The sequence below is a fragment of the Medicago truncatula genome, chromosome 2, assembly GCF_003473485.1.
Source record: "Medicago truncatula cultivar Jemalong A17 chromosome 2, MtrunA17r5.0-ANR, whole genome shotgun sequence".
Classification (NCBI taxonomy): Eukaryota; Viridiplantae; Streptophyta; class Magnoliopsida; order Fabales; family Fabaceae; genus Medicago; species Medicago truncatula.
This window is the reverse complement of record NC_053043.1, coordinates 159185-182611: the sequence shown is the minus strand read 5'-3', so window position 1 is coordinate 182611 and position 23427 is coordinate 159185. Positions and strand designations below refer to the sequence as shown.

The following is a 23427-nucleotide window of genomic DNA, read 5'->3' as shown; positions in this document are numbered from 1 at the left end:
GATTGGTGCAAGTTGGTTGGGTCATGGGCAGAGAACACAAAGTCAGAATTCATCTCGTTTATTATTACAAAAGTTGGTTGTGTACTTATTTAGTGTAGTGAAATTAGGCAGCAAGAACAAATAACTCACAAAATGATAAGTCTACCAATAGAGAGGGCAAAACCAAACCTATCAAGAAGGAAAAACTTTCACCAGTATTATATCAATTGAATCCTAACATATTGTTAGAAGAACTAATATAAATCAAATTTGACGGAACTTGAAAGAACCAAATATCTTTTTGAATTTTTCATAATGTCATGATCTTATTTGAGATTGATAGTCCTACAATGTTTGAGAGAAGAAGATGGTTTACACTAGATTTAATTAATCACAATAAGTCTTGTTTTACTCATAGGGTTTGTCTAACCAATTAGCATAAGAATTTGAATAACCAATTATAAAAATTTCACTATATTAGCAAAAGAATTTCAGTATAAATATTTACTGAAAGTCACATCCTAATACCTCTGAACGTACGCATTTAATTTAAATATCCAATTATCCTATACATTAAATGAAAAAGAGAAAGTAATTGAGCAAATGTACAAGGTAATGCTATAATTCCATGGAAATGACCTCACAATCTCGAATGAAACAACCCACTAGTGTGTTAATTTAATAAACCATTGAACTTTTATACAATCAATCAATCGCCATGTATTTCATCTGCTCTATAGACTACAGACCTTCCTGAAACATGCAAGTTTGTTGGTTATATCTTTGTACTGTACAATACCTTCTATGGTAGTTGTGAATATCCTATGTGTATAAGTACATTGAAGCCTCACCAGTTTTAGTCACTATTTCTTAGCATCAAGATTTTGACATGTATTTCATCTGCTCTATAGACTACAGACCTTCCTGAAACATGCAAGTTTGTTGGTTATATCTTTGTACTGTACAATACCTTCTATGGTAGTTGTGAATATCCTATGTGTATAAGTACATTGAAGCCTCACCAGTTTTAGTCACTATTTCTTAGCATCAAGATTTTGACATGTATTTCATCTGCTCTATAGACTACAGACCTTCCTGAAACATGCAAGTTTGTTGGTTATATCTTTGTACTGTACAATACCTTCTATGGTAGTTGTGAATATCCTATGTGTATAAGTACATTGAAGCCTCACCAGTTTTAGTCACTATTTCTTAGCATCAAGATTTTGACAATATCGCCATTGTGATAGCCACAATCATGTGTTCAAATGCCCTCATCCCAAATTAAATGCATCAAAACCCTTTGAAATGTCACCTGCCACTTCTCACTTGGTAAAAGTGAAATAGTGACTCAGTTTGGCCATTCTCACTGTCGGCCTTTTTATTTTCCTTAACCAGACGAGCTTTGCGCACAGCTTGTTGGATTTGTCTTTCATGCTCCTTAAGGATCTCTTCAAGGTTATCCTCTCGAGGCAGAAGTGGTCCAGAATAGTTGAGAATGTGGCCATTTTTGGGAGCACAACCCTGCAACAAACAACAAATAAAAGCAAGTCATTATTAGAGAGTTCCATAGTCACAATCAGACCATAGTCTCAACTTCTATCAAGTTCATCCTCTTCCATAATATCAGAGAGTTGCATGTAGTTCTGACTCCAAAATAATAGAACAATTGCACAAATTAGTGTTTGTAAGTAATTTCTTTACCATGGCACGATCCTTTCTGAACAGATGGAAGTCTTTCTTGCGTGAATGTTTGGTTCCATCCAGTAATTGATTGGACTCACCATCATCCAAATGACTATATCTCATATCAAACTGATCCTCTAACCACTGTGAGTTCAAACTACAGTCTCCACTCATATCAAGTTGTGAATCACCTCGAATTGCAACTGAATTAGAAAATCTTGACAATTGTGCAGTACTACCGTGCCAATAAGAATTTTGTTTTCTCAATTCAATTTTTCTTGATGTGAAAACACGATCAGGGCCAGGAAGAGCAGCTTCCTCTTTCAAATTCATATCGCGCGACGATCCATATGCACTTGGATGCATTGACTGGCCCGAATGAGAGAAGATATTACGTGATCTTAACTTTGCAGGTTCAAGAGGGAAGCCATAACCTCCTTCCTCTTCAGGATTGTACTTCTCACTAATGCATTTTGAATTACACTGCCCTTGTCTCTTCTGCAGGAAAAAAAAAATCACATGGAAAATGATGAATCAGGCAAATCCAAACAATTCTAGCAAAGAAGTTTCATTAACACTATCTTTATGATTTAAAGTACCTCTATTGATGACTGAATCTCAACATTAGCATCAGGTGCTGGCACAACTTTAGACTCTTTAAAATTCCATCCAACTGATTCCTGTCTTACATGTCCTTTATTTGCTGCTCGTCGTCTGTTTTAAAATAAATAGTAAAAACAGAAGCGACACAGACAAATAACAAGTATTGTTAAAGAAAAAGATTATAGAAACAAAACAGAATAAAGGTGCTATCTCAAAATAAAGGCGGCCAAAAAATAGAGGGGAAAAACATTAAGATGCTTGTTACGTGAGTTATAGGTTCAGAAAAGCAATATCTCCAAGAGAATGCCAAAGGAAGAAATGAGAACCTTTCTATCATTCTAGTCATTGATTGCACATCAAATTTTGAAAATAAATAATTCCATTCCCCTTGAGATTTTAGTTTCCCATATCAATATAAAAGACAAATTATCACCAAAGCATACCCTACTACACTAGCAGCACAACGTTTTGCTATTTCTGCAGATAATGCAAGCATCAGATATGACAAAATCGCATGGGAATCTATGATGATAACAAGAATCAAAGAAGGAATACCTTCTCGCTTCCTCTTCTCGAAGTTTGGATCAAACTCCTTACTTGGTGGGTACTTTGGCAAAGTTGATGGATCACAAGGAAGTGGCTTTGATGTGAAGAACTAGACACAAAATGTCATTGACTGAGAAAAACAGTTGGTAAACAAATTGTTGAGTCAATTCACTGAGAATACAACTTATAGCTACCTCATTCTGAAGTGCTGAAGATGCAGTTCCTCGGTCTTTTGGTTCAATAGCAAGTAAGACTTCCAAGAGGCTCAGCGCCGATGAAGGAAAATTCTTGAATGTCTCAGAAACAACACGTTTGTAAGGTTGTTGAGGTTTAAAAATTGTCGCATGTGGTAGCTTTGACTTCTTCCAGTATTCTTCAGAAGGAGATCCACAGAGCTTGAAGATTTTATGCAGTTGCTCCAACTATAATGGTAGATCACCAGATCTTAGTGCCCACCGCCCACTTAAAACAGAAATATATCTATGCCAACAAGATAATTGAATGAAAGTAAATATTGAAAAAATTAAGTATTACAAAGATGACTATAAAGCATACTAGCTTCTCTCTTTCGTATAAGACCCTTCTTTGCTTGTAAGCTCCTTTTTCTCATCGGCAACATGGTTGCAGATAATTTAAGTGGTTACAAAACTAACATAATAGATATGCAATGATGATTTACGTTTCTAATAGTTTTATACCAAGTGAATCTGTAAATTTATCTTCCATTACAAATACAAGAAGTTGATAAAAAGGACCTATTAGTATTTCATCATAATCTGGAATGCTGAAGATAACATATTGAAAGGCTTGAGTATGTTAGATAAGCCGTAGTGTCCCACATACTGTTCGACCCAAAGAGGGTATGGGTCCAATTTACACTCTTAGCAGGGGAACCAAAATATGGAAGATATATATTCTAGAATGGGGGATTGCATAAGAGAGTGGGGGAAGAGTTAGTTATGGGCCAAGAGGAATATAGGGTGGAATGAGATGATGGGTAGGTAGAAGGGGAATTCTTCTCAGCTTGCTCTGGGGGTTAGAGGGGAAACCCTTGTAATCAATCACATTCAGCAAATAATACATTTCATTTTACTGGCCTTGCAACAATGCCCGCCAAGTTACCATATATTCAAAAATGAGGTACAAGGTATGCTCCCTTCAAGTTTGATGACATTTGGATGATGAAGCCTCCTTCTGAGGAGAATAATTTCTCTAGCCATAAAAAGGACACTTTGAAGATCCATATTAGCGAATTTAACTTTTTTCAAAGCAACAGTGTAAACAGTGCTGTAAGCCTGCCTTGTCCAATTTGTGAAAAGAGTCAGCTGTGCGAGGTATCCAGCCAGCAACGGCTTCTGCGGCGACAGCAGTGAGCCAAGAAGGCCAGCCAGCAACAACAAGGGAACCCCTTTCACCATTACTAACTAACAGTTGTAATGATAATCCTCTTTTCTTGATCGGAGGAAGTGTTTGAAGTAGAGGATTTGGGTTTGGAGCATATACAACCCATTGCATTAATCTAATCAATTGATTAATAATGCAATGGGGGAATGAGATCAGCAAATGAATGTTGAATCGGATGGATGGATGGATCCAGACCAAGACAGAATGCGGGTTAGAGAACAAAGAAGAACAGAGTATATTTATAGTTGGCCTTACTATTAAGAAGCAACAACATACAGTACAATCTTTCTTCGTTGTACAATCTTTTTTCCTTTCTAAAACAACTCTTGTAAGTTATAAACGTTTTGGTTTTGGTCTCTGCCGTGCCGTCATCATCTGTTACAAAAACGTCTATGTGGCAAACGAAGGATGACATGGCGACGTGGCAGATGGCAATGTTGTGCCGTTTCATATGCTAAGTCACAAAGTTAGAGGGACCAAAATAAATAAAAAAATTGCAGAGGGACCAAACCCAAAAATTCATGGAAAACTTCATCTTTTTCCTTCCTTTTCTCTTCTTCATGATCTTCAACACATCCTCATCAAACTTCATAGAAAACTCAAAATTCATCAACAAACATTAACTTCATCATAAAAAAAAAAAATATATTAAGGGAGAAAAGTGTAGATTTTAACATAAGATGAGAGGGGATGTAATTCAAGCTTCTCTCACGGAAGATGAGTGAAATGTTTTCTAATAAGTTTTGCACAAGATGGAAATGAAGTGTATATTTTAATATAGGGTCTTGCTAACAAGTGCCCTAAGGGCAATGTTAAGGATTCCATTAATAGAAATTTTATCTTAGAAATACAAATCTTTACTTTTTTCTTAACACTTTAACCAATGCCCCAAGGGCAATGGTTAACATTTCCTTTAACATAAGATGAGGTATGTGTAATTAAAGCATTTTTTAAAGGATGAGAGTGTAATTTACGCTTTATGTAATTATGGGAATTATAAGAATGTGATGTGATAGAGGAGCTCTCAAAAAAGAAAAAGAAAAATGTGTTATAGAGGACTGATTTTCAAACCTCGAATTTTTAATTTATTCACCTTAAAAAGTGAATTTTTAGCCACAAAACCACATGACAAATAATGTCCTTAAAAAAACAAATAATGTGATAGAGAAGTAGTGTTATACATGAGTACCTTGAATCCGAGAGGTAAATGGAGGGAATCCCAACTCGTGTACGTTAGTAATTGTTCTCGGACAAGATTATACGATGATATCATGTTGATTTTTTTTAGAACCATCGCATTAAGAAACATTATGCCCAACACCAATTAACATAGACACTAAATTCATCCGTATATTACTATTTCAAGATAAAGTTATTATTATTAATTCAATTGAAAACAATGACATTCCCGAAAAGATTTAAACTCTATCCATTGAGATTACAAGGAGAGACTCAAGTCTCAACACTAAACAGACATCTCATGGACAATGACTATTAAGATCAAGACGAATATTTTCAGTATAATGAGATTCAGAATCTTCAGTACATTGTCATCTTCAGTACATTATAAGTGACTGTCACTTCCTTTGCCTTGTTCATGTCTGTCTTCGCTTGGGTTCTTGCTAGACAACTCTCCACTATTCTTGTGACTTACATTCTTACTGTCTCCATTGGTGGAATCCAATTTCTTCTGGTATTTCAATCTCTTCTTTTTGTGATGATGTGCTCGTCGGTCATTGTCTCTATGAGACCAACCCCCATCAACTTTGTCATTTTCGTTCTCATAGTCTTCACATTAGTATTGAAGACCAGATCTTTTGTGTCTCGAGCTTTTCCTAGAGTAACCATGTTGTGCTTCCATCTCTCCTTTATCTTTGTCAGATTCATCAATTCCATAACCGCTGTCACTACTCTGATGTCTAGATTCTTTCATTTGGCTACTAAGGTGCTTTTTTCTATGTCTATCCTCATCTGATCCAGCCTCATCAATCTGGTACTTACTATCTCCATTCCTCTTTTGTGAGTTCTTTCCTTTGCTGTCATGCTGCTTTTCATTGTCCCTACTCATAGTATCCCAATCCACATCAGAATACTTTTCATGTCCTCTATCTTTGTCAGATTCAGACTCATCGGCTACATTACTGTTGTCCCTGCTCCGATGTCTCGATCCTTTCCTTTGGCTACTATGGTGCCTTTTTCTATGTCTATCCTCATCTGATCCAGCCTCATAAATCCGGTACCTACTATCCCTGTTCCACTTTTGTGAGTTCCTTCCATTACTGCCATGCTGCTTTTCATTCTCTCTACTCATAGTATCCCAATCCACATCAGAATACTCTTCATGGCCTCTATCTTTGTCAGATTCAGATTCATCAGTTACATTACTGTTGTCCCTGCTCTGATGTCTTGATCCTTTCCTTCGGCTAATATGGTGTTTTCTTCCATCTCCATCTCTATCCTCATCACATCCAGCCTCATAAATCCAGTCCCTACTATCCCGGTTCGACTTTTGCGAGTTCCTTCCTTTTCTATCATGTGGCTTTTCATTGTCCCTGTTTATAGTAACCCTATCCACATCAGAATACTCTTCATGCCTTCTGCTATTGTCATCCTTGTTCCAATTAAATGAGCTTTTCCTAGTGTGTTCATGATACTTTTTCCTATCTACCTCTTCTAACCCTTCCTTGTCAGAATCAGAATCAGAAGTTTTGTTCCTGTATTTTCTTTTATGATTGTCTTTATAGTTGGTATTCCATTCCTCATCAAGAGTTCTCTGCTTTCTTTCATCTTCCTGTCTTCTTCTACTAGAACGACCACCATATAATTGACCCATCTCCCTAGATCTTGATCTTCTTGAGTGATACCTATGAAAGGATTATGATACTATAAGAACAAATACAATTTAGAAATGCAAATACAAAAGACTAACATCATTAAACAAAACTTTAGTAGAAAAAACATCTTTAAACAAACTATGACAGCTTAAATCAAGACAGATTGAATAACTTAAATTTCAATCAGAAGAAAGCTATTTCAAGTTTTATTTTCTCTACACCCACAAATTTTATAACCAGTAAAACTAGATTTTTTCTTTAATGCAGCACAAGTGAAAAAGCAAAGCTGTGTAGTGTAGACTTCAAATTTTTTATTTGACTGAAATCTTAAGATGATTTTCAAGTGGAGTTTTATTTCCTTCATGGAAGACTATAAACCAAGTCAGTACTGTGAGGATCTTGTCAAAATCGTGGCTGCTTGCCGCAATCACATCGCAACATTCTGCCTGGCAGATTCTTCACCTTGATCCTTTGAATTGTCAAAAAATATTACTTCACCAATATAAGTTGCATCATGTTTTCTATTAAATTTTTTGCCTTTAAAACACAAATCGTAAACACCGATTTTCCTTCATCATGCCAAAAATAACAACAGTTTCTCTAAATTTACAATCGTTTATATAGGTTCTCAATTCTTCTAATCAATTAAAAGCACACCTGTCAGAATCTGTTTCTAGGATATTGCTGGAGTGCTTCAGCGCACTAAAATTTCCATGGACCCTTGACATCTCACAATTATCAGAATGACCAAATAAAGCAACCATCTCCTTTACCCAAAATTTCGGGGGTGGTTTGTCAGAATCTGCCCATTCATAGTCTCCGCCAGGATTACGGAAACAGTGGATAAAATTGCAAGCTGTTCCATGGGAACAAGTCTGTTAAGATATAAAAGAAAAGAACAACATCAATCTATGGGTAAGATTTGTTGACTGAAAACATTTTACATCATTTTATTTATTGTAAAGCTTAACTTGAAGCCCACCAAGAGCAAAGGTCATATGATTTGCACAAATGAACCGGGAGCACTTGGCTGGACCCAAAAGACAAAATAAAATAGTCATTATATTAATCTTTACCTTGTAACCTGATTTCATATACTCGCCACAAATGGCAACCTTCCATCTTGTTAAATTAACAAATTTACAGCTCACCTGCCATAAACCACAGCCAGATAAAAATTTGAACAATGTCACTAAATTTCATGTATTCTGTACACTGAACATAAAATCCCAAAATATTCTATCTGCCAACTTAAAAATCAAATACTTCTTCATGCTTTCCTTAGATATATCATAAGTCACAGGACATAAGTAGAAAATCAAGAAATTAGTAAGTAAGCTAAAACGGCAGGGACAAAGTCCCAAGCAAATTTCCAAACGAGAATCATCTTTCCACTTAGAGCTCTCATACATAGTGATCAACCCCAGACCACAACACAGAGCAACAGACCCCAACAAAACGAAGACTAAAAAACAGACTGGGCTTGACATCAGCACAGTTGGAGAGAAAAGAACAGAGATCAAGCAATGCTTTGATGCATGAAGTTGGAGAGCAGTGGATTGTAGAAAACCACCAGAGTTGGCAGGGAAAATACGAGCAGGCATTGGTGGAAAAGAAATAGGCAAGGGTTTGTGTTAATTGAAATTCCATGTTTGTTTTTTCTCAGACAGAAACAACACAGCAAGAAAGTAAATTGGGCTTTTTCCCATGTGAAAGATAGTGGCTTCAATGACCAATTTGTTCTGCAATACTAGTATGCTACTGGCTGTAACTACTGCTACTGAAAATCATGACATTGCCTATTGAAGTTTGCAGCAACCAAAGGCCACTCCATAAGCAAGAAATTGACAACTATGGTTTATTGAAATTCATCCAATTGTACTGGCAACATTCAAGATATTCATCTGGCACAAACAAGAGAAAGGAACACAATACCTGTTTACCAGCGAAGTAGCGACCATTAACTGAGTTATAAGCAAGCAGAGCAGAATCCAACAACTTATACTGTACGTAGACATTTCCTCGCAAATGAAATGAACCATTTTTACACACCTGACATGGATACATGGATAGTAGGTTTCACAAAAAGGAGAAAGGGACAAAAATCAGAGAAAGGGACAAAAATTCTTTGAGAAACATGTAAATGTATATAAATAGAAAAATATATGGTAGTAAAAAAGAACCTTGAAGTTCACAATTTCACCAAACTTCAGGAACTCTGTGTGAACATCTTCATAAAACTCTTCAAAACAGCGTTCAACCTCCTCATCTGTATACTGAAAGGGGGGTTAACAAGTCAAACTGGATCTTAAATATTTAATTATAATACAACAACACATACAAAATAATAGTGCAGAAAGGGTAAGCATTTTGACACTTGCATCATATAAAAACTTTTTGTATATGTAGATGTTGATCCGGCTTGATGTTCATGCAACTATTTCACACTACTTAGAGAAGGACTTGCCAACCTTCCCTGGAACTACTTAATTAATGATAAGGGTTCTATTGATAGTGCATTTTTATATTGACTTGTGTTATTTTTTTAAAAGTAGTAAATAACTATTAAAAAAAAGTAGGTTATATTGTGTCGAAATTTTTAACTTTTTTTTTCTTCTTATTATATCTAATACGTTTTGAAAATATTACTACCATATGACAAAAACTAATATCGATGGCCACTAGACAGCAAGAGTATTACTCTTAATACAACTAGAAGATTTAATGACTAAGTGTTGGGTCTACTAAAATTCTGGAATTTTATGGTTCAAGATATATATCTTTAGATTGAAATAAAATGGTGAATATTATATATTAACCCTCAAACAGTGACATCTGATGTGAAATGTAACAGGAGATTTTATATAACAGAATGTAGGATGCTTCCATACAATCATACAAGAACCAACAAAAAATGAAAACAGAATGCACGGCATGATTTGTAAAACAGACTAAGAGATTCTATTAACTAACCAATCTTGGCACAGTAAACTCAAACAAGACAGACAAATGTTGGCAAAGTCATGTGTAAAACCCTCCCTCCCACAGTACACTAAAAAATTTACAATAGCAATGTATTTTAAGAATCACTAACTGCATCCACGTTTTTTAGGCTTTGCTGCCGCAATCTCAAACCCTTTGAAGGGATCGACCATTAGTCTGCATCATAGCTCCTCAAGCCATGATTGGGCTACTGCCTGACAACTACTTATGGTTAAGGAACAAGGACATGTAATTTTTGTTAGAAAGAATTTTGTTCTTCTACAAATGACATTGAATGTACAATATATTGAATGAATCTACTTTAAAATATTGTGTTGACACTCACATGAAAACAATGCATAAAATGTTAGAAAGGAAAAATGAAAAATGAAGAAAATAGATTGACTAAGGGATGGAAATGAGTAATCCTAAGGTTGTGAAGTAGGATACAGCAGGTAATATGTTTACGTTGAAGCAAGCAAAGCCAAAATGGGGAGCCTCCACGAAAATGTATATCTCTGATAATTATAGAGTCAAAGGAACAGAAGAAATATGTATAAATAGAATAGATTCCGTCTCCGAAATAGGAATAGGATACGGAGGCAAACGAACAGACCTCAAGGCCTTCATCTTGTTCCCAAGCAAGTCCAGGACCATTGTACATGTTTTTGATGAGAAGGGTGCAGGACTTATCGGGGTAGAAATGGACCCTGCTACATCGGTCACCAAATCGACATGCTGCAGTTTTAAGATGAAAGGGACAGTGAGCTTTATCCTGCCACAACCAACAAAGAAGCACAGTGAGTGAGTTGTTCTAATAATAAAAGTAGTAATAAAGTTACTGACTAACCAGTTCAGTTCCGAAATTAGGTGGTTGTTGAGCAACATTGTGCAGAGGTTGAGAGGGAGATTCCGGGGGAAAGGGATTGGATGTAGGTCTATTATCATGATGCTCATGCTGCTCCTGCGAAGAAACAATAATTGATTGGATTGGATTGAATTGAATTGAATGATGAATGAATCGAAATTCGAATAACTAATATAACATATACCTGGTGGTGGTGGTGGTGGTGGTGGTGGTTGTGGTTGTGGAGGAGAAGGAGGGGATTGGGGTTCTTCTTTTGTATGATAATTTCATTTCCTAGCCAAATAATCTCCGGACGACCATCGTCGTCATCATCAACGTCTTCTTCTTCTTCTTCTTCTAATTCTGATTCATGTTGTTCTAGGTCTCGTTGAGATAGTTGTTGTTGTTCTTCTTCTAGGTCTCGTTGTTGTTGTTGTTTGATAATCCAAGCTTTCTCCCTCTCTTCGAAAGCGATTCTATCCCTTTCGATTCTCTCCGCCTCTTGCTGCTCCAAGAGTATCCTCTTTCTCTCCTCTTCAGGATCATTCAATCGAGCTTCTTCCTCCAAACGTTCCTTCTCAGCAATCTCTTTCCTTCTCTCCTTTCTCTTCAATTTCTTCAATGCCTTCCTCTTCTCCTTTCGATTCGACCACATCTCCAATCTCTCTTTCGATTCATGCCACTTTCCCTAACCCTTTCACTTTTCACCCGTATTTTAATTTTTTTTTTTTTTAAAAAAGAAAGGGGTATCCATATTTTATTGAGTAATACTTCAATTTCGTCTTGAATTTTCAAAAATCAGTCAAATTCGACCCCAAATTTTACAAAATATCTATTTAGTTCTTGAATTTTCAAAACGTCAATCAAATCGATCCATCCGTTAAGTTGGTCTATTAACGGAGGTGACATGTACCGTTAACCGCTTACAAGACTTACCACGTCAGATGTCACGCAAGCAGAGACTAATTTAGGCGAAAATGATGAAATTACCACGGACCAAATTGATTGATTTACAGAAAATTGCAAATTCCCCAACATCTCTTTTTCCCAACATCTCTTTCTTCTCGACGTCTCTTTCTTCCCCAAATATAAAAATTTGGAACCCTAATTTTATAATTTGTCGCCTGGTGTTCAAAATCCCCAAAAAATTTCCAAAGATTGATGACAAAGTTCTTCCCCAATTCAAAAAACTTAAAAACCTAATTTTTTTTGAGGAATTACTTGAATGGTGATGTGAAAGTACTTGAATGTTGGTGAAGCGGAAGAACTTTGTTACTTTAAAAACAATGGAATTGGTGCTGGTCATGGAAGAAAGGCGAGATTGATGGAGAATTTTCAGTCCATAGTTAAGCCATATGGAAAGTGGCAATGAAGAGGTTTAGAGGGCAAGGTTGATGGACAAAGTTGACTATGTAGAAAGTGAGGTTTGGTTGATTAAGTATTTGATAGTCATAATTTGCTTGTTTGAGTTGTTTAACATGCTACTCTATTGTACTAGGTATGTGTATTGCTGTAATGAAAAGGGATTCAAGATGAACGAATGCAACCTTTCTGTCGAAATATTTCCATCAAATTAGTCCTTAAATTATTTGCCTAAGTATCAAATTGATCCCTACGTTATATAAAAATACCATCAAATAAGTCCTTGAATTATTTAAACAGATGTCAACGTGATCCTTGGTGCATATATGTGCATAACAAAGTAAAAAAGTAAAGAGACACAATTTGATCCTTGATTATACCAGTAAGTCGTAATTCAGTCATTGCACTACAAGTACAAGAACACTACACAAGCAATGGGATAACCAATCGCTCGCCTTCCATACCATTAATAAGTCCTCCACACCCCGCGATACTATCATCCTTATAAACATCGTCAGTATTAATCTTGACCCACCCATCGGCAGTCCCTTCAATCCCACCTTCTCTAAACGTGTCGGCTGAGATGTAGTTATAGCAGACCTTGTTGTTGCAATGTGATAATCACCAACACAACTCAAAATAATATTTTAGCATGTAAAGGTCTTTGAAAATTATCATTATGAGTTTCCTTGTTTTTTTTGGAACACTAGTTGAATTTGAGTGGAAGTTGGAAGAGTAAACACAAGTTCCATTGAAAAGAACTAGTGTTGGTATGAATTGAAAAAATGTCTCACGTTCAAAAGGACATACCCACTAGTAGTGTTTATATAAGTGGGGGTAATCTCCAAGGATGTACCCTTGGGGAATCCACTTTTGCAAACGAGTGAGCGCTTACGAATATATATATATATATATATATATATATATATATCACGCGCGATGACGTCGGTGTCGGTCTGGGGTTTGGGTCAAATAGAAATATATTTTTTTATCACCTAAAAATGTTAAATTATTTTTTTATTAATTTAATCATTATCTGAAAGCGCTTTCTTAACAAATAAGTTTTGTTATAATCCGATGTAACATAATATGCGGAAAATTCTGGATACATCCGCTCGCGTGAAAACAGATTCGCGGATTGCTTAATAATGAAGTTTGTTTAATCTGCAAGTCGTTCCAGATTTGTTATGAACTCTACCTATAAAAGGAGAGCTCACATCACTTATTACGCACACCAAAAAGTATTTTTGTTGCATCTAATATTTTTCTTCTCTCTCTCCCTTTTCGACTTGTGTTGACGAGTCTTTCTTCTTTTCTTTTACTCATTATGTCCCTTCGGGTTCGAGTAATTTTATGCCATATTAATGATGTTATTTCTCAAACGATTACTTACGGTGCAATACATAATTAAATAGGTGAATTGAACTGTTTTATCTCGGAGGCGACGCGGTTGATAGCCTACCTTGCACAATTTTGGGTAGTGTCGTGAAACGTATTAAAGAGAGCGACCTGGTCGTGTCTCAACCTAGTAATCTCTTCGCTGATGAATTTTTCTATTTAAGGTACTTTTTCTAATTTCAAAAACAACAATTTTAAGACATTTCTAAAAACAGCATGACTACTGAAGAAATTATTGTGTCTGGAACATATGTTGACTTCAATAAGCCGTTTCGATTTCTTGGCAGTCTCTTCAAACTTTGGCAACAAAAGATGCTATTTTTCTTAACCACGAAAAAAGTTGCCAACGTCTAGAAGGAAGACTTGCATGTAATGCCGGAGAGTTTGATTCCAACCAGATCGAATATTAACGGTAACGCTCATATGAATTCAAATATGTCTCATCCTAATGAGAAGGAGAAACATGCTGAGAAGGTGAAACAAGCCATTGCGGTTATTACCCTCTGGAAATATAATGATTATCTATGCAAAAACTATATTTTGAATGGACCTGGAGATGATCTGTATGACTATTTCAGACTCTGTGATACTGCTAAACAGGTATGAGAAGCACTATGATACAAAAGAAGCTGGAGCCAAAATGTGTGTTGTGAGCCGCTACCTCAACTTCAAGATGAATGATGACAAACTTGTGGAGGCACAATCTCATGAACTGTAGAAGATAACTCACGAAATCGTTGCTGAAGGTATGCAATTACCCGAACAATTTATAATTGTTGTTGTTATTGAAAATCTGCCACCTAATTGGAAGGACTTCAAGAATCTTCTTAGGCATAAAACTAAGGAGCTCTCTCTTGAAAGTCTGATTACTCGCCTTCATATTGAAGAAGAGGTGAGGAAAATAAGATCTAAAAGAAGAGGTGTTTACTGTCTCGAACAACAACACTAAAAGGAAATTCGTAGGTGCTGTTCTAAAATTTAAGAATCAGAGTCGTCCTGCGAATAAGAATTCCAATCAGAATAAGATTGGGAATCCCAAAGGATCCAGAATCAGCAATCACCAAAGATTGACTCGGTTCTACATTCAATTGCTACAATTACGGATTACCAGGTCATATGCTTCCTCGAATTTGTTAACAATCTTTCATAATAGAACATCCCCATGAAATGTTTAATACGTTGAGGAGCTCTACTCTTCCAGAGCTTCAACCAAATCACATCTTGAAGAACATTATCAAAGTTTGACATCACATTATAAGTTGAAGCAATTGTGAATTTTCCGTTTAATACGTTGAGGAGCTCTACTCTTCCAGAACTTCAACCAAATCGCATCTTGAACAACATTATCAAAGTTTGACATCACATTATAAATTGAAGCAATTGTGAATTTTCCATTAGTAGAACCCGACCACATTTGCTTATCGCTACCATAACCTTGACATCACATAACTTTGGTTGTCTTAGAAAATTAAGATACGGTTAATATGTTTTTTATTTTTTAACTTTAAAAAAATGCATTAAGTGAGTTATATTTTTTACTAAAATAATTTAAGGTAAAAATATCAATGCTTATCTAATTTTATTTTTTTTAAGAAATCTAATTTTTTTTTTTAAAGGTGCTTATCTAAATTTATTATTTTCCAAACTGTAGCAATATCTCTCTGTTTTTTAGAGCAGTGGTGATTACTTTGTCTTGAGTAGAATAAGGATTACTTTTAAAATTATAAATTGTGAAGCTGTTTTGTTTTGGAGTGTGAAGTCTTTTGTCTTGTGATAAAAACAAAACCAACTCATATTTCTTTATACTTCATTTTTCCTTAAAAAAAAATAATTCTTTATACAACTTCATTTTAATAACATACTATCTTTTCTTTGTTTAGAGAATAATATAATTCTTACTCCGTTCCTTTTTAAGTGTGGTTTAACTGCGGATTTAACGTTTATATTTAACTGTTGTTGTGTTAGTATTTTAAGGATACGATTTGTCAATTATACCCTTTGCAAATTACTCTTATCTTTTTCAATAAAACTAATTAATTTTATATATTTGGAAAACTAAAATTTGTTTTTTTAAACAAAGTTTGTTTGTTTTTTTTAAAACAAAGTTTGTTTCTTGTTACCTTCAAATTTAAACAAAATTTTGTTATCTATAATAATGGTTCAATGAAGAGTTAAAATTTTATAAATAAGACGAGTAGTAATTGTTAAAAAGTGCAAAGTAAAAGAACATATATGAGAAAAATAAATAAAAGACTCCATGAATATTCAAAAGGAAGAAATATTTTAAAAAAATTAACAATTATTTGTTGAGAGAGAGTGTGCAAAAAAAGATAGAAATTTGTAGGCGAAATAGATAGTAACTGACAATTAGATAGTAACTTACAATTGTAATGTTTGTTACAAAAGAAAGATAACATATTAAATTTATTAGAAATGGAAAGTGTGTGCAAAAAATAAAAAATTGCTGATGGATTAAAATGAGGATATAATAGGAAGAAAATGTGTAAAAATATACTTTGCTAATTTAACGTTAATATTCTAAAGCGAGACTTAAAAAAGGAACAGAGAGAGTATATTTATTCAAAATGATTTTCACATTTTTTTTTTTTAGATAAGTTACGTCTCAAAGAGTTAATTGAATTGAATTTTTTTTAAGACTATTTAATATGAGTAAAGATCCTCTCCATTATACAGAAAAAAATGTTATGGGTCATACTATTGAGAGGGTCTCATTATCATTAATTTTTTTTATGTTCTTTTTCTCTCCAAATAGAACAAATGGAGAAAGACATAAAGGGGGAGGATCTTAACTCGTTTAAGCCTGTGTTTGTTTACACAGTGGGATACCCACCAACCGGCGTTTTGACCAACTCTACAAATCTTGACTTCCTTATTTTCACGTTTTCTTTGCCTTGGGGCGCTCAATTTTGAGTTGTACCGTGCAACCAAACACACACTGTAATATGATCAAAACAAGCTTCACAACTCAAATACAATATACTATATTTATTCAAAATGATTTTTACACAATAAAATGTTGCTGCGACATGAGAGAAGAGAACATGATTTGTTTGTTATTATTATGTATTTTTATTAAACAAATATTTGTTTTTTAATTTCAAATCTCAACCGTTAGATATTTTTCTGCCAATGTCTTACATCCAAATCCTAAATGGAGTAAATGGAGCTTAGCGAGCATACCGAACTCCATATATCAATAGTAAAAAAGGATGAAAGATGAAGATTGATTTAACAATGTAAATTGTAGGTTTTCATGTTCAATCAATCATGTAAAAGATTGTGATGTAAATCCAAACCAAAATTACAAAAGACAAATATACTAACATTGAAACCTCATTTGAAGATTGGAGGAATTATTGAGCCGTGGCTTGTCACTCTATTTGGAATTGGAAAAATAAGGAGAAACATAATGATAATTATAGCAGGCCTTATAAACCCAGCTCGTGTTGTAAGGAGAAGTTTACGTAATTACCATTTGGCCGTTAATGCAATAACAACTTAGAGAGAGAATCAGTCTCATGTGGTGTTACTTTGGTGGAGTCCTCCACCGGTGGGCTGGGTGAGATTGAACACAGATGGATCCTGTAGAGATGGTGGTCATATTGGTTGTGGTGGCATCATTAGAGGAAGCAATGGTGAGTGGTTGTGAGGTTTCTCCAAGTATATTGAAGTATATTGGAATAGAAGGTGCTTATTTGGCAGAATTGTGGGGAGTGTTGGAAGGGCACATGTATGCCAGAAGGTTGCAATTTCGATTTATTGAGGTGCATGTTGACTCCTTAGTTGTTGTCATGTCAAAGTTATCACTTCAACGTGGGCATGGTAGTTTGAGAGGGAGATCGCTAGTTGACAAGATTCATCGCTTGCTTGCACTTGATTCGGAAGTTGTTGTTCCACCACTCTTACCGTGAAAAAAACCAATGTGCATACGCTTTTAGCTAACTATGATTGTTCGATGGATTCGGGGATCTGATTCTTTGATGTATGTCATAGCAATATTAGTCTTCTATTGCTTTCTGATTTGATGGGGAATTCTACCTCACGTGTGATATCGTTGTAATCTCTTTCTTTTTGGGCTTAGGCCCTCATCGATATAAAAATAAAAATAAAAAATTGAAACCTCATTTTGTTAAAAAGAGAAGAAGAAAATTAAAAAAGCATTAATGATAATAATTAATATGATGTGAATATATATTCCTATTACTTTCTCGGTAAAGATCTAGATTGGTCTCTTGTATAATTTACTGTTTCCACGAAGCTATAGGATTTGATGAAAGTTCAAAATATATAGTCTTGATTCATGTGGCTACTTGTGGGGATTCAAGTTTGGGAATAGGCCCAAGATATAGTCGTGCATGAAATCATGCCTTGTCAGTATCCCAACAATTGGAGGCCTCTGCACATTGTTTAACATTTACAAATATTAGTTATAATAATAAAGGTAATTCATCATTCAACTCTAATTAACAACAACACAAATAAATAAAAGTAAGAGTATTTTACTTACTCCTGGTTTCTTAGGCACAACTAGCAAATGCCTGAGTCCAAGCTCCCGAAACAGAAGAGCAGCTTTTGCAAGAGACATTGTTTCAACAACAGTATATGGAGAAGTATTTGTGATTGGATGAAGATCAACATACATTTCCATCTCCTCTTGTGAAATGTCCAAATCCTCCACCCTTATCCCTCTTCCCAAACCTGGTTTTGCAAAATCCCTTGCCTTAACCTTGTTCACAATAGTAGACCCTGTCATCACCCTCTCCCTAGTGAACAATGTCTTGTGCTTGAGAAGCACCAAAAGATGAGACCTCAACACCAACCCACACAACTCGGGAGCATCCGTCAAAGGAGGCTCATCAACTACTGGAAATCCGTGATGTTCTGTCACTTTCAAAGCGTGCAATATATTCCCCACTTTTTCGATCCCACAAAAAGAAAACAGTGGACCAGAAACAACATCCCCTGCAACTAAATTCCTCATGTATGGCTCTGCATGTGCTTCCATATAAGGTAGTCCCTTCAACGCCACAATCTGATCATAAACACCTTTGTTAAAACAATCAGCCACTGTCTTAGAAATGAGGAGAACCAACATGACCAATGGTAGCATCAACAAGTTATTAGTGAGTTCAAGAAGTATGACACATAGAGAAACTGTCATTCTCATCGTGCCACCAAGGAAAGATGCGGCTCCAAGGAGAGCAAACAAACCCGTATCAAGAGCTGTGAATGGAGCCATCACAGTCCCTATAAGACGCCCGTAAGAAGCTCCAGCAAGTATGACGGGAATGAAGAGTCCAGAGGGAATGGCAACACCGTATGTCACAATTCCAAGCAAGTATATCGCCACGAAGAAAATTATGAGACTTGATAGCTGAAATCCGGTGTTAGCAGAGGCGGAGCCATCATTGAATAGGCTGCGGATGGCATCGTCGTTGGTAGTGAAAAATAGAGAGCTGAGATCATTGTAGTGGTTTGGTGGACACTGAAAATTGTCGTAGTGTATTGAGAAGCCTCCGGTTGGGGAGCTGGGACACTCCCCTGGACATGGCACACACTTTGATAGCAATGGAAGCCCAAATCGAATACAGGAGGTTACAAACGAGATAATCATCACCAGCAGAATCTTGAATATTGGACCTCTCCTGCAATTCAATTAAGTTGTTATTAGTCAAAATGCATGCACCAAAATCAGTGTTGTCAACTGCGAATCGAAAAATACAACAGCTTGATCCAATTTCACTATGCAGCTACAGTATTATAGCGCAACTATATCCACTATTTATAGCATTGTGTACTAAAAATAGAACGGTAGGTATTTGTTTAAACTCCGCTACGCTATAGCTCTTAATTACCAGATTAGTAATTGTAAAAGAGAATATATATATATATATAAGGACATACTCATTTATAGCGCCGTAAGTGCGAAGGACTTTATCGACAAGATAATTGTAAAAGCTTCCCATGAGACCTCCAATGACTCCAAGAAATATAACTGCGAGGAGGTCAGGTGTGGTGTAGGCAGGCTTTGCAGAATTAACATCAAACATGATGAGTCCCCCTTCTCCAAACAGACCACATCTGCCTCCTCCCTGATGACAGAACTGCATAAGACTCCTCAAAACAACTGCTACTACTGCAGTGGTAAAGAATGTGCGCCACAGAAGAGCACTCCTCCACCATGAAGCTGCCTCTTCGAGTGCGAACAGAACACCACCAACGGGGGCACGGAAGGCAGCGGCAACACCAGCAGCTGCACCGCACGTGATCAAATCCCTCCTATCTCTATCATTTTTGAAGTATCTGAGCCATTTCCAGGTGAGTCGATATTTACGCGAACCACCTTGTCCGAGTAAATTAGCAATGCAAGCACCTGTATGAACCATGGGTCCTTCTTTCCCCACAATGAAACCAGCAGCAACTCCTAAAATCGAACCAAATATCTGTCCACCACTTCAAGCCATTAGCTAACTACTATTTGTTGTTGTATCCATGTATGCAAATCAAAACCAGTTTGAACTTAAAAGTAAAGTAATTACATACCTTGACAAAGAGGGTAGATGGGGCCAATATAGAATGTGCATCAATGCCGTTGAGGTATGCCTTCACCTCTGGTATGCCAGAGCCAGCAGCTGCAGGAGCAATGTAAGCACACAGGGCTGCCGCACCAACCCCTAAAATCATGTTACAACCAACGTACACTGCAAATGCCTCATGGTACTTTTGCTTGAGCATGAGATTGTTGGTGAGTAGAAGTTTGAAACCAGCAATATTCTCAACTCCAAGGTTATTAAAGAACCCAACAAGTCCTGTAATTAAACCAATAAGAAGTGCAAGGGTCCACTTCAGAACAACATATTGGTATATCTCAACCTTTGTTCTTGACCTCCAGTCCTGTTTCAATAGATCATTCTCAATTAACCTGCATAGTACATGCCACCAAAATTAACATATATCTCAATTATACTTATATTCAACACAAACACAACAAAAGTTTATTAAAATATTAACACAATTCTGCAAAAGTCGTATCAAAACCGACAATCGCAATTCAATAAACACTTTGAAAGCTGTAAGCCATGAAGCTATGCACAAAATAAAACATCTTCCATTGTTACACTATTTTTAATTTACAAAACCCTCCCATTTTTTGTTATAAAACGTGATAGTTAGAGAATTTGCCCCCCATGCGACTTCATAGAGAATATACACAAGTTTTAATCATTAGACTAATCTCTACTAGGGTGTTTAGGTTGCAAATCAAAGCCCATCACTTGTCTGAGAGTATAGTATGTAGGGATCTCATATTATTATTTGCTTTTACAATCAAATTATTCTTCCCTTCGAATACTAATCAATTCTACCTAAAAACTTTATCTTTCTCCATATCACATTAATGTTCTACTCTTAAATGAATCAATTTCGGATCATATTACATTAAAATATTGTCTGAGATTGAATTCTTATAAATATCTTCTAAGAATTTTTTTATTTTTTTATTTTTGAAAAAACCAAACTAGTCCACAAAAATTGACACAGGGTAGAATCGAACCTAAGACCATGAAAAAATATTGATTCAATCTTTTAATATTAAAAACTTCTTTCCTTTTGAAAAAAAAAAAAAAAGAACTTCTTTACTATCTTAACTTTTTGGAGTTGTAATTAACATTTTCTAAGGAAAAAAATATTGATTCAATCTTTTAATACACTTTTATACAACTTTAATTTTATTATATTGATTAAATGAATTAAAAAAATTATTTAAGACTGCTTTAATTTTATTATATTGATTAAATGAGTATTAAAATAAAAAACTCATCTTTTAAAATAAAATTGATTTTGAAAATCAATTATATTTTTTGTCAAAATAATAATAATTATACATTAATCAAAGGTTATTCCCTTCACAAAAAGCCTAGTAGCCAAGAACACACACTAAGTGTATAGAAAAGATGTAAAGCGGATTCAAATTTGCACTATAGCATATCAAATCAAATTTAAATTGAATCCGCGTTACATGTTTGTGCAAATTTAAATTGCTGTTTTTTCAATTTAAACAAGCAATTTGTGAAAGAAACAAACATGTATTTGTGAGTTCATAGACTCGTACAAGTTTATCTCAAATAATATACATGACGTATATCGTTATATATTTTTTGGTGGTGGTACGTCTTTTTTTGGTGGTGTATATACTTATATAATACAATAAATTTTCAACCCAGTTATAACATGAACAAAATCAAACTAATAAAAAAGAAAATAAACTGAATGTGAACAATGAGATAAAAATTGTGAGCAAGTTTACCGCAAAGTCCAATCGAGTAAACTAAGTTTTATTTAAATTTGGCCAAATATCATTTTTTTTTCCTTTGACAAAATTTTCAAGTTAGTCAAGTTTCGAAAATTTAACGACAGAATTAGGATTTAATTGAAACTTTCGAAACTTAAATGACCAACTAGGAATTATGTCAAACTAAAATGAACAAAAGTGGTATTTTGCCTTTAAAGTTTGAGTTTACGTTCTTAAAAAAAGAATTTCGAGTCTACGAGTTACTTAGCTCGGAAAATCATACAATTTCACAAATTAACTTGTAAAGTTAACAACTTTGCTTAAGGGACAATCAGGTTGTGCTTTTAAGAATAAAAACCAGCAATTTAAATTGAAACAAGCAAATACATGTTTGTTTCTTTCACAAAATCATGTCACCCACGTTAAAATTTGATTTTGGGTTTTATGAACTCACAAAGATTTTGATTTTCTGATAAATGATTATAAAAGACAAAATCAAAATAGATTAACACAAAGGTTTGCCAAAAATTTAAGCAAAAAGAAATAGAAAAATGAAATGTATTTGTTACAAATTTTAGACTAAATACATTGAAAGAAAAGGAGTGAATATATGAAGAAAAAAAGAAGAAGAAGAAGAAGAAATACTGACTCGTAATCAAGACTCTGAATAGGGCAAATATTGGCTCCAACGATGGCGAGTTGAGAAGAGTTATTAATTCTGCTTCTGATGAGTAACGGCTGTTTGTGATCATCTCTTATCTCAATCCTTTCCTCTGTTAATGACTCCATTAATGAATCCCTCTTTGAACGATGAACGTATAATAATGGATGATCGATCGATCGATCACACACACCAATATATATTATATAGTACGGTATGCAAACAAACAAACTCTCGTCTCTCTCTTTGTCTGCTGCTTCCTCTGCATGTAATAACACTCCCTCCGTCCTGTCACTTCTAATCCTTGTTTTTAATCACTTACGTTAGATATAGATAATCATTAAAAATATTATTATAGTAGAAAGAGGAACATATGTTTTCGTTGCGCAAAAAGGGTAACAATTGGATAGTATTAATGATAAACTAAAACAATTAAATCATAGTCAAAAGTGGAACAACTATTTTATTTTCTTTTCATAAATAGACAAAAACTGGAACAAATGAATTTATAATATATTCTCTAAAAAAAATGAATTTATACTCTGTATATCAGCAAAAAGATGGTCTTTCGGCTCTTTTTACTGTGTTAACGCGTGCAGATTAATCAACTGTATTTTATAGAAATTTACGTGTAAATTATAAATGATTATATATATATATATATATAGATATTTGTGACTTTTAAATGTAACAAACTCAACAAACCATATTTATTTTTTCAATGACAACAATAATATACTCCATCCGTTCCTTTTTAAGTGTCTTTTTAGGGTGAATTTTTCGTTCCTATTTAACTGTCTTTTTGGTATTTTAA

At 34.9% G+C, this 23427-nt stretch overlaps 3 protein-coding genes across 4 annotated transcripts; all 3 read right to left on the bottom strand.

Annotated features, from left to right (window-relative positions):
- Positions 1 to 703: 703 nt before the first annotated feature.
- LOC25485879 (probable serine/threonine-protein kinase At1g09600) lies at positions 704 to 4232 on the bottom strand. Its single transcript, XM_039830252.1, is given in 7 exon segments — positions 704 to 1503; positions 1684 to 2163; positions 2265 to 2379; positions 2824 to 2851; positions 2854 to 2923; positions 3009 to 3236; positions 3987 to 4232. Coding segments are annotated over 7 exon segments (1380 nt in total). The 3' UTR covers positions 704 to 1290.
- A 1339-nt stretch (positions 4233 to 5571) lies between these two features.
- LOC11421150 (zinc finger CCCH domain-containing protein 5) lies at positions 5572 to 11591 on the bottom strand. 2 transcript variants are annotated; one of them, XM_024776147.2, is made up of 8 exons: positions 11087 to 11591; positions 10885 to 10998; positions 10651 to 10809; positions 9236 to 9328; positions 8988 to 9104; positions 8129 to 8203; positions 7710 to 7927; positions 5572 to 7082 (listed from the first exon to the last, which is right to left on the bottom strand). In XM_024776147.2, exons 1-8 carry the CDS (start codon positions 11534 to 11536, stop codon positions 6014 to 6016), a joined length of 2295 nt encoding a protein of 764 aa, XP_024631915.1. In that variant the 5' UTR covers positions 11537 to 11591; the 3' UTR covers positions 5572 to 6013. The 2 variants fall into 2 exon arrangements, with proteins under 2 accessions (XP_024631915.1, XP_024631916.1); XM_024776148.2 differs by having other exon boundaries at positions 10885 to 11001; positions 11093 to 11591.
- Positions 11592 to 17811: 6220 nt separating this feature from the next.
- LOC11433847 (chloride channel protein CLC-c) lies at positions 17812 to 22918 on the bottom strand. The gene is made up of 5 exons (XM_003592842.4): positions 22602 to 22918; positions 20206 to 20584; positions 19567 to 20105; positions 18170 to 19307; positions 17812 to 18058 (listed from the first exon to the last, which is right to left on the bottom strand). Exons 1-5 carry the CDS (start codon positions 22739 to 22741, stop codon positions 17969 to 17971), a joined length of 2286 nt encoding a protein of 761 aa, XP_003592890.2. The 5' UTR covers positions 22742 to 22918; the 3' UTR covers positions 17812 to 17968.
- Positions 22919 to 23427: the final 509 nt, after the last annotated feature.